This window comes from Mya arenaria, chromosome 12, assembly GCF_026914265.1.
Source record: "Mya arenaria isolate MELC-2E11 chromosome 12, ASM2691426v1".
Classification (NCBI taxonomy): domain Eukaryota; kingdom Metazoa; phylum Mollusca; class Bivalvia; order Myida; family Myidae; genus Mya; species Mya arenaria.
In genome coordinates, this window is record NC_069133.1 from 30,827,330 (window position 1) to 30,839,611 (window position 12,282).

General features: G+C 35.6%; 1 protein-coding gene across 3 annotated transcripts in view; it reads right to left on the reverse strand.

Annotated features, from left to right (window-relative positions):
* LOC128211648 (ubiquitin carboxyl-terminal hydrolase 40-like) overlaps positions 1-12,282 on the reverse strand; it is a 220,656-nt gene that overhangs the window by 131,717 nt on the left and 76,657 nt on the right. For all 3 annotated transcript variants that reach the window (XM_052916646.1, XM_052916645.1, XM_052916647.1), the window contains 2 exons: positions 10,270-10,435; positions 936-1,026 (listed from right to left, as the gene is read on the reverse strand). In XM_052916646.1, the coding sequence (XP_052772606.1) occupies positions 936-1,026; positions 10,270-10,435 (257 nt within the window). The remainder of the gene's footprint in view (positions 1-935; positions 1,027-10,269; positions 10,436-12,282) is intronic.

A 12,282-nucleotide genomic window follows, 5' to 3' on the forward strand; every position in this document is an offset into this window, starting at 1 on the left:
GTCCTATCTTATATATTAAGGGTTTTTACCCGGGGTTTTTTTTCCACCAATTTTTTGCCTGCGTCCTATCTATGCTAACGTCCTATACATAGTACAATACGGTATTTGTTATTATTTTCTTACCTTGATTACACTAATCTTACCTGTACAGGTGCAAATTTTTATCAAGTCGCCAAATGAGAACTATCATTGAAAAGTTCAAACATTGAGAATGCGTTTGCATATAACTTTAATGTGTCTAGCACACATAATAAAGGATTTACACACATTCTTGTAACTAGGGTATCCAGCTATTGTTTTAACTCAATTAATCCAGCAGTGATAGATTATCAGTATATCATATATATAGCGGCTTAAGGGTTAAATGAACACTTTGAAATCTGAGTTTCCCAAAGCTGCCCAAAAACTTAAACATAACTTTTTCAATTGATCAAGGACCACAATTTGTAATTTGTATTTTAGATGAAGTGGTGTTATGTTACCTAATTGTGTGATGGCCGTAAACAACTGTGTGAAGTATTAAGTTATTTGAATGAGGATGAAGAAGTTATTAGTAATAAAGCCAACTTGCCCTAAAAATTTAACTTTAAAACTTTAATCTGACTTAATGTGCCCTAAAACTTTTGTCCTAAGTTTATACATGTAAGTCAATCAGGGGCCATAATTTGTACTTAGGATTTTATGTAACCTCATTGTGTGATGGTCCTGAACAGCTGTGTGAGGTCATAAGTGAATTGAATGAAGGGTATTGGGAGTTTTAAGTGAAAATGCCAACTTGCCCCAAAAATTTAACTGAACGCCAATGTAGATCCCGACGCTGACGCCGGGGTGAGTAGTCAAGTTTCCTTACTCTTCGAATAATCAAGCTTAAAAAGTCAATTTTCTCTAAAACAAAGACTATGAAAATGTAAATATATAGGAATGAGGTAACTCACCAGCAACATTGTCATATATATGGCCGCCTGCAGCCAGCTCCTTGTAGGTACTGACGATGAATATGTCACATGGCAGATATGATGTCCCAACCTGTAAGTAACACATTAACTTGGGAGCATAGCTAGCAACGTGGCCAAGACACTGTACTTAATGTTTACAAATGTTATGAAATGGAAACTTAATAGATTGGTACAACTCCAGACTGAAGAACTGTATTATTTCTGATCTAGATATGGTTTATCATAGTTCTTTTTCTGCTTGTTTGAGTACAGATTACTTGTTAATATTCAGAAAGTGTAGCCTTTAAATCAGTAAATGTGCATTTAAAGAATTGTCAATTATAACATTTAAATTTCCAGCTATACCAAAAAATTATAATTTAGTTTCTCTGGCACTTTTAAAAAAAAAATGGCGAGGGCCTATTTCATTTTTATCCTATTTTGAATTTAACACACTGATAGAAACAGTGTATTTACATAAGTTATTGTACAAATCACTTATTTTCAGTATAAATAAAGTGTCTAATGTTTATTTAATGTTGTAAATGATTGTTAAAATTTGATTTTGGTTCATATAATACAGCCTTAACAATTGCTAAGTTCAACCTAAACTATCATTATTCTAAACTATCACGTTTTTGCTGTTAGACGTATGTTACACAACATATTTGTTAAACCATTATTGGCATTAATGGTGCACATTGACATTTGTCCGGTATATTTCCATTTTGACCGATGAAACTTTTGTTTTAGTCGGTCACAATATCCGGTGAAAAATTACAGTCAGCACCGTTTAATTTTCGGAAAATTAAATTACTTCCAGTTGCTTAATAAATGTTATTTTTAATTATTATATCATGATTATTCAGCGTGTTAATCCGTGTATCACTATTTGTTAACCCCGCTTTCCTTAAAAGTCGAAAAAACACGTAAGGTTCCAATTTCAGCTTGTACTCGAATACTTAATACCGTGCTGACACTCTTTCCCCTCTGTTTAACATTGCCAATAACAAGAACTCTACTTTCGATTTTGCATAAATGTTGTGTCTGAGTTTGACTTGTAGTACAATTCATTATATTTTATAACCGTACTGTATCTTTAATTTAAAGATGAATTAAAAGAGTAAGATCTAGCTGCTCCATGGGCAGATGAACCTGATATGATTTTTTGGGAAGCAATGGAGGAAAAAAACTATGACTTAAGATCCGAAATATTGATTTTTAGACTATCTGTGCATGCGCACAGGTAGTCTTAAGACCACAAACTCCAAAGAACTACTTCTATTCATGTTGTTTTAACCCATTTTTTTGTCTCAATGCACTCTATGTTTAGCAGAATGACGTCGAAACCATACAAATGGAATGGTCGTGTTGCAGTCCGAGTATGAGTTTTTGCTTGTTCGGCTATTTCCGCGCTGTAATTATGTATCCCGGCGTTTTATTTTTAGCAGAATATTACTATTTTTAGATGGTTATATTTATCAGATTAATGAGGGTCAAGATAATTGAGGCTCTGGTAGGAAGATATTGATATTCACTCTAGTTTGGCCCATGATGTTTCAGAAATTATTACCGACCGCAAGTGTCCCATCGCCTGCAGGATTTGTTATTTAAACCTGACGTGACCCTGAAGCATGCTTATTTGTAATGGTGATTTTTATGAGATAAGAAACAAATATAATTATTGTCTAAGTGTTAAAATAGTTGTATCTCAGGTTTCGCATTGTTAATGCTTCAAATACTATACATTGTAATTTACCTGCTACACAATAACAAGATACTATTCATTCTATGATTTTAGGCGTTTATATTTCTAATGAGATGTTTTCATTTTTGCATAAAAGCTTCGTTCCGGTGTATTCTTAGCATAGTTTTAGACATTAGGCTTTCAATTTATATAAGCACACATGCCCTGATACGACAGTGAGTCATGCATACGTTTGGTGAAGCAAAGTAGTTCGGATTAAACCTGTTTAACATCCAAAGAGTACGAAGCATTCATAACAGCACTAGTACTGTTTGTACACAGGTACTTACATTAAACATAAATAACATTCAATTTATCAATAAACTTTAAAAAGCACAATCCTATTCTCATTCATAAAAACAGACTAGTTCCGATAATCTAAAAATAGTTTCAACTTCATTAACTGACCTATATTCTAAACAAAGTTTCTACATACATTTACTGACCACATGTTTGTCCTCACCGCGGGAAAACGACCATCTGATAAGCTCTGCATTTTAAAAGGTATTATTGCTAAAGTTGCTCGTAAAAATAAAATCATTTTCCTTAAAGAATAAAAATGTGTAAGTTCATAAAATTTGTCTAACGTATTGTAAGTTCATAAAATTTGTCTAACGTATGCTATCTAATCAAAGCACATTAATACATGGGGATGGGGGATTACGACGATTGAAGTGACATTTACAAAAACAAAATGACACAAGACGCCATAAAGATATAGATATGTTTGTTTCTTCGCCCAGTATGGGCATGAGCGCTGTCGGCACATTTTTCAATTTTATTTATGTGCTCTTCACCCATTCCTATAGTTGAAATAAAATTTGCAACTCTCACATATTTGCCCGCAGGTAGTCTTTCAGCGCCTCGCGCTTTGATTTTTACCTGATGTTTAGTTTCTTTTTTGTAATTTATAATAATAGGACACATCTAACCAAGAAGATCTAAACCTGTTATAATGGGGAATTACAAAACTGAATACTGTGTGTAGCATTGCGACAGGTAAAAATTTGGTGCGACAGGTAAACTTTCAGTGTTTACCTGTCGCAATGTACTGTGAAAAAAAAAGAAGATTTCGCGTTGTCTGCTATACATGTGTAGAATAAAGAATGGAATACAAAAGTATTAATTCACATTCTCCATCTGTCCTGAATTATGTGAAAACATGAAAAAAATAAGAATGCCTTTTCTAAAAAGATGAATGATTTGTGGTCGTAAGAAATTAAAAAAAATCTGCGTTACATTAATACTTTATTACAACCATATCAGTCTTCAAATTTAAATTTACTTTAAAATTTCTTATGAAGCAGCCATTTTCCTGACAAGATGATGGACTTAATTCTGACACACCTCCAAACCAAGCCGAATATGCTCAATGAATATTGCCGAGTAGCTATGAAAGCTGCAAACAAGAGCACTGGACCCAACCTTGATTATGTAGCTCACGTTCAAGCCAGTACAAAGATGTTTATGTTTACATTAAATTGTACATGTTGATAATTAAAGGGCAATAACAGGGATATGGCTTCTCTGATGTATTATGCCCATTCACATTCTCACCAAATTTTGTGATGATTTGACAAATCATGAAATGCTTAAAAAGGTATTTATAGTACAAGAGCAATTTTAGGTAATTTCTATAATTAAAGAGAAATAACTCTCGGGTAACTACAGCACTTATGCTAATTATCAAACACATACATACACATTTTGACCAAATTTGGTCATGATTGGACAAAGGGTTCAAAAGTAATTGATCGGACTACATACTGGATGGTGCCTGTCTGCCCTTCCTTACACCATAGGTGGAACTATTATATGTCCATTTCTTTTAAAAACGCATGACAAATATGTATTTGTTTAAAAAGATACAAAGAGCAATAACTCTTACAATAATTAGGTTGGATTTATATAACTCGTCACAAAAAAATCGCAATTTACTGTGTATAAGTTTATAAAGTTTGAAGTTGGTACCTTAAATGATTTTAAAACAATAAATAACAATAAAAAAACAGATGACCGATAATCAAACTTGACTTAAAAATTATCAAAACAACCTTTCTGACAAATTTCCAGGATATTTGGGCTGAAAATGTTACCTCTCGAGTGTTAACAACATTTATCCATAATTGGGTTCTGTGACCTTTTTTTTATCACAGATGACCCATATTCGAACTTGAGCTAGAAATCATTGAAACAACCTTTCTGACGAATTTCCAGGATATTTGGGTTGAAAATGTTACCTCTAGAGTGTTTACAAGGTTTTTCCATATTTGGGCTCTTTGACCTAGTTTTTGACCCCAGATGACCCATATTCGAACTTGAGCTAAAATCATCGAAACAACCTTTTTGACAAATTTCCAGGATATTTGGGCTGAAAATGTTTCCTCTAGAGTTCTAACAAGGTTTTTCCATATTTGGGCTTTGTGACCTAGTTTTTGACCCCAGATGACCCATATTCGAACTTGAGCTAAAAATCATCGAAACAACCTTTTTGACAAATTTCCAGGATATTTGGGCTGAAAATGCTACCTCTAGAGTGTTAACAAGTTTTTGCCATATTTGGGTTCTGTGACCATGTTTTTTTACCCCAGATGACTCATATTCGAACTTGAGCTAGAAATCATCAATACAACCTTTTTGACAAATTTCCAGGATATTTGGGCTGAAAATGTTACCTCTAGAGTGTTTACAAGGTTTTTCCATATTTGGGCTCTTTGACCTAGTTTTTGACCCCAGATGACCCATATTCGAACTTGAGCTAGAAATCATTGAAACAACATTTCTGACAGATTTCCAGGATATTTGGGCTGAAAATGCTACATGTAGAGTTTTAATAAGGTTTTTCCATATTTGGGCTCTGAGACCTAGTTTTTGACCCCAGATGACCGATATTCGAACTCGTCTGAGTAATTACTAGGACAAACATCCTGACCAAGTTTCGTGACAATTGAGGCAAAAATGTGACCACTAGAGTGTTAACAAACTAAGTGTGGACGGACAACGAACGACAGACGACGGACGACGAACATTCATCGATCTTAAAAGGGTGGTGATGTGGTACCAACACCAAATACACTCAATGTCAGCTGTAGATGTGTCAATCAAACTGTTTGTATTGAAACTAGAGATTGCTTTTTTGAAAAAGCGCTTGTGTCCCCTATTGTGTGGTTGTAGCTGAGAAAAAATAAATGATGGACATGAAAATTGTAATGGAGACGAAACAACAGTGAAGTTTGCTTTATTAACCCTTATTACATAGTGAAGAGGAAAAAGTGTTGTTGATTGATCTTGGAAAATGTAAACGAAGTTTGCATTGTATGAAGTTCCTAGGCGCAAGTGTCATTCAATTATTGATCGAAAACTATTTTTTAGCTCAAGGTCATCGTGACCTTGACCTACTGAGTACTGAATCATGTCAAATATAGGATATTGATATACACAAAATCAATAGGGATCATCTATTGACCAACTTGCATACCAAGTATTAAGTTCTTGGGTGCAAGTGTTTTTTAGTTACTGAGCGGAAACCATTTCTTCACTTCAAGGTCACTGCAACCTTGCTCTTTGACCTACTGATCTCAAATTCAATAGGGGTCATCTACTAGTCATGACCGACTAGCATACCAAGTATGAAGTTCCTGGGTGCAAGCATTCTTTATTTATTGAGCCGAAACAAAGTGTGACGTACAGACTGACGGACTAACTGACTGACTAACGAACTGATCACAAAATCAATAGGGGTCATCTACTAGTCATGACCAACTTGCAAACAAAGTATGAAGTTCCTGGGTGCAAGCATTTTCTTTAGTTATTGAGCGGAAACCGTTTCTTCACCTCAAGGTCATGGTGACCTTGACCTTTGACATACTGATCTCAAAATCAAAAGGAGTCATCTTCTAGTCATGACCAACTAGCATACCAAGTATTAATTTTCTGGGTACAAGTGTTCTTTAGTTATTTAGCAGTAACTATTTTTAAGCTTAAGGTCACTGCCAGACATCTGCTAGTCATGAACAACTAGCATACCAAGTATAAAGTTCCTGGACCCATAGGATCTTTAGTTATTGAACGGAAACCATTTCTTCACCTCAAGGTCACGGCGACCTTGACCTTTGACCTAGTGATCCCAAAATCAATAGGGGTCATCTACTAGTCCAGACAACGCGAAAACTTTTTCTTCTTCACAGGACATTGCGACAGGTAAACACCTAAGTTAGCCTGTCGCAACAAATTTTTACCTGTCGCAATGTTACAAACAGTATTCGGTTACATCAGCCTAAACCTTGATTTTAAGCCTCTTTTTTAATTAGTTTTGTAATTCCCCATTATAACAGGTTTAGATCTTTTTGGTTAGATTTGTCTTACAGTTCTATAATAAATTACAAAAAAGCTACCGTAAATGACTGGGTATAAGACGATAGGGGGTATTAGACGCAGGGGAAAAAAACTGTGAAAAATCCAAGAAAAAAACTTTTAATCTATGTTTTTGGTTAAAAGACGCATAGAAAAAATGTCAAAATCGTCCGGCATTTTCAGCCACCATGTTTGTTGACAGTGACAAATAATGTTTTTTTCGTGAAAATGGCGATGGTTATCTTTAAAACCATACAACCATACTGTCGAGAATGAAAAGCTATGTTATGCAAAAAATATTTTGACAGTGCCCAACTTTGCTTTTTTATATGTAAGTTTGATTATTGTTTAATTCAATTTATTATTCAAAATAACATTGAATACCGTAATTCACAAGAGTTCGGACACCATAAATTAAATTTTTTTTTCGCTCTCAGAATACATAGAAAATTATCATTTTTACGTTTTATTTACATGTTTGTTTAACCTGCCTTTTTTCTTCATGTTTGCTTTTTACCACTTATTAATTTATCCGTAGTAATCAATGGTCATAAACTTATTTATTACGCCTATAAGTGTATATCCTTCATCAAGTTAATTAAAACACCATGCACTGAACTGAATAAACACATTCTATCGGCTTCAGATCAAAGAGTCACACTGTGTGACGTCACATAACTTACAGTTATACCCACGAGGATCTCGTGGAGAGCATAGACATTGCTATGCAGGATTAATGTATAACTGTACGATTATTGCTTCATATAGTCTATAAGTGTGGTACAAGTTTTAAAGCTTATTGGCAGATCGTTTTACAAACATGCCATGTCGATGTTTTTTTAATCCCTTGATTGCCCTTGTTGTTTGTTTAATCCTCAAATAAATATATCACACTTCCTTTTCAACAGGCAATACATCGTTTAGGATGGGTAGTAACTAATTAAATTGTCACAGTGGTGTATACGGTTAGGTAATCTAGCCAGGCATTGTAAAGATAAAAATCAATAATCTTCGTCTGTGAAACTTGGTAACTATGAAAGTTATGATTGATGTCCTTTGGGTGTCCGAAAATTAGGTACGCAAAATAAATTATTTTGGGAAACAATTATGGGTGTCCAAATATTTAGAGTGTCCGAACTCTTAGGTGAATTACGGTAACTTTAATCGAAAAATATTTTTTGTTGAAATTATAAACGTCTTACGATATACCGTATCCCGATCTTCAACTGCCGTTTTAACCCGTATATACTCGATCAATATGACGCGAGTAACATCCCTTTCTACATAAATCTAAACAAACTCTCGGCTTGAAATTGACCTCAGAAAAAAAGTTCAAAAAATTGTTACTGGGTATTATACGCAGGCATTTTTTTGCATCAAAATCTGAGGGAAAAAAGTGCGTCTAATACCCAGTCATTTACGGTAAATATCATGTAAAAAAAATCAATATTCGGATCTTATGTCATATTTTTTTTCTTCCCTTGCCTCCCCAAAAAAGCTCATATCTGGTTCGTCTACCCATGGAACAGGTAGATCTTACTCTTTAATTCATCTTTAAATTAAAGATACAGTAAGGTTATAAAATGTGACGAATTGTACTACAAGTCAAACTCAGGCACAACATTTATGCAAAAACGAAAGTAGATTTCTTGTTATTGGCAAAGTTAAACAGAGCAGAAAGAAAGTCAGCTCGGTATATTTATCATCATATTTAAATTAAAACGATTGCCGGGAACCAATTCGCCGAAAATAAATACATAAGGAATTTTGTAATTTCCGAACATTTCTGTAAAATAAGAGTACGAGCTGAAATCGGAACCTTACGCGTTCTATCGGCTTTTACGGAAACCTGTCGAAAACGGAGTTTACAAATAGTGATACACGGATTAACACGCTGAATAATCATGATATAATAATTAAAAATAACTCTGAACATTTATTTAGAAACTGAAAGTAAATTTTCCGAAAATTAAACGGTGCTGACTGTAATTTTTCGCCGGACATTGTGACCGACCAAAACAAAAGTTTTGTCGGTCAAAATGGAAATATACCGGACATGTCCGACTGTCCGACGGACATTTGCATTGTCTGCTAGTCATGACCAACTAGCATACCAAGTATGAAGTTCCAGGGTCTAAGCGTTCTATAGTTATAGAGCAGAAACAAAGTGTGACTTACTGACTGACTGACGGACTGACTGACGGACAGGGCAAAAACAATATGTCTCCCCATGAATGGGGGAGACATAATACTTTGTGGACAAGTACGGCAACTTTGCACATTGTCTCAATGTGGTGAACATTTGTGGCAAGTTATTTCAAAATCCTTCAAGCGGTTCAAGAGATATGGAGCAGACACAACATATAGTCATATGACCTTTGACCTCTATATGTGTGACCTTGACATTGAACCATGCTGGTTGTAACATGCGCTCTGAACATCATCTTGATATGGTGAACATTTGTGGTTAGGTTCAAAATCCTTCAAAAAGATTGAAGAGATATTGAGCAGACACGAAAAAGTCATATTAAAGTCATTTGAGTTTTGACCTCTTGGTGTGACCCACACCTAGAACCCAGCTAGTTGTACCATGCGCTCTTCATATCATCTCAATATAGTGAATATTTGTTGGTAATTATTTCAAAACCTTTCAAGCTGTTCAAGAGATATGGAGGGGACACTGTCATATTATAGTCATGCGACTTTTGACCTCTAAGTGTGACCTTGACTTTCAACATAGCTGGTAGTACCATGTGCACATTGTCTCAATATGGCGCTGAACATTTGTGGATAGTTATTTCAAAATCCTTCAAGTGGTTCATGAGACCTGGAGCGGACATGAAATGTAGTCATATGACTTGACCTCCAAGTGTAATCTTTACCTTGAACCGAGCTGGTTGTTACATGCGCTCTGATCATCGTCTTAATATGGTGAACATTTGTGGGTAGTTATTTTAAAATCTCGAGATATGATATGATAAAATATAGTCATATTATACTCATATGACTCTTTGACCTCTAGTTAGACCATGACCTTGGATCGAGTTGATTGTACCATGCGGTCTGCAAAATAATGGTCTCAATGAGCTGGTTTAACATTTGAGGGAACACCTGGTTAGTTATTTAAAAATTCTTCAAGGGGTTCACGAAATATGGAGCAGAGATGAAATGTAGTCATATGACCGTTGACCTCTGTTACCTTGACCTTGAACTGAGCTGGTTTAAGCATTTTACCTCCAGAATCTGTTTATACAGATTGTTTGTAGTTTCCCGCCGGTCAATATCTATCTCAGTGGTGACAGCCCCTGCGCGTTGTTTCAGGGCCCCCTCACGAAACTGGTAAAAGTCGGCGTAGTGGACATGTAGGTGTAGGCGGTTTAATGCTAGGTTATAATTTTTCCTGTAAAATTAAAGAATGATCATGGAAAGAAATTATCATTTTAGCATTTACAACAACACTATGGCACTCTTCTAATGATACTGGTGAAACTTGCAAAGTGGCTTAGCAGGTGAAGCCTGTTTGTGGCTAGACTAGGTAATATTCTCCTCTCTGGGTAGTTAAAGCTTCCATAACTGTAGTTGTTGCTTTTTTTTAATTCCGATGTAGCGACAGGTCAGAAAGGAATATAAAACTCTGTTTGCTTAAGATCTCTAGCTATCCTCAGTGTAGCCTGTTTAGGGCTAGACTAGCTGGTATTCTCTTCTCAGTGTAGCCTGTTAAGGGCTAGACTAGGTCATATTCCTTTCTCAGTGTAGCCTTTTAAGGGCTAGACTAGGTCATATTTCCTTCTCAGTGTAGCCTATTTAGGGCTAGATTAGCTTGTATTCTCTTCTCAGTGTAGCCTGTTAAGGGCTAGACTAGGTCATATTCCTTTCTCAGTGTAGCCTTTTAAGGGCTGGACTAGGTCATATTTCCTTCTCAGTGTAGCCTGTTTAAGGCTAGACTAGCTTGTATTCTCTCCTTGGTGTAGCCTGTTTAGGGCTAGACTAGCTCATATTCTCTCCTTGGTGTAGCCTGTTAAGGGCTAGACTAGGTCATATTTCCTTCAGTGTAGCCTGTTAAGGGCTAGACTAGGTCATATATCCTTCTCAGTGTAGCCTGTTAAGGGCTAGACTAGGTCATATTTCCTTCTCAGTGTAGCCTGTTTAGGGGTAGACTAGGTCATATTCCCTTCTCAGTGTAGCCTGTTTATGGCTAGACCAGGTCATATTCCCTTCTCAGTGTAGTCCTGTTTAGGGCTAGACTATGTCATATTCCCTTCTCAAAGTAGCCTGTTTAGGACTAGACTAGCTCATATTCTCTCCTTGGCGTAGCCTGTTAAGGCCTAGACTAGGTCATATTTTCTTCTCAGAGTAGCCTGTTTAGGGCTAGACTAGCTCGTATTCCCTTCTCAGTGTAGCCTGTTTAAGGCTAGACTAGCTCATATTCTCTCCTTGGTGTAGCCTGTTTAGGGCTAGACTAGGTCATATTCCCTTCTCAGGGTAGCCTGTTAAGGGCTAGACTAGGTCATATTCCCTTCTCAGTGTAGCCTGTTTAGGGCTAGACTAGGTCATATTCTCTTCTCAGAGTAGCCTGTTTAGGGCTAGACTATGTCATATTCCCTTCTTAGTGTAGCCTTCTTAGGGCTAGACTATGTCATATTCCCTTCTCAGTGTAGCCTGCTTAGGGCTAGACTAGGTCATATTCTTTCCTCCATCCTGTAATGTCAATGTGAAATCACAGACAGAAATCTACAATTATCATTTTGCTATTTTAGATAAAATTGAAAGCCACCATCGCTTGGATTTTGAACATCAATTTATAAAACTATCTATAGGTGGAATCAGATTTTGACACTTTTTAACCCTTTACTTCATAGAAACCCAATTTTACTTATCTATCCATAGCAGATCAACGTTTTTATTGATAGCTTTATAGATAAGTAATCCTATGTATTTGTAATGTAGGGGCATTTATTTTCATACCTGATGCTTGTTTATTTGCTATAAATTCATATTCATGAAGTATAAACATCGATAAATACAATGCACTAAAAAAAACATTATGTTATTATTCAAAGAATTTCGGAAAATTGTGAAATAAGGTCATTGGTATCAAAGATGCGTAAAATGTTGACTGTGCAGGTTTATGGGCATTCCTTTCTCGTTTTCCTCGTGGAAATTTACACAATACTGCAAGTTATAATTAACTACCAATAAAACAACTATATTTCATTGATCAAGTGCCTGACGTCACAGGTCATGGTT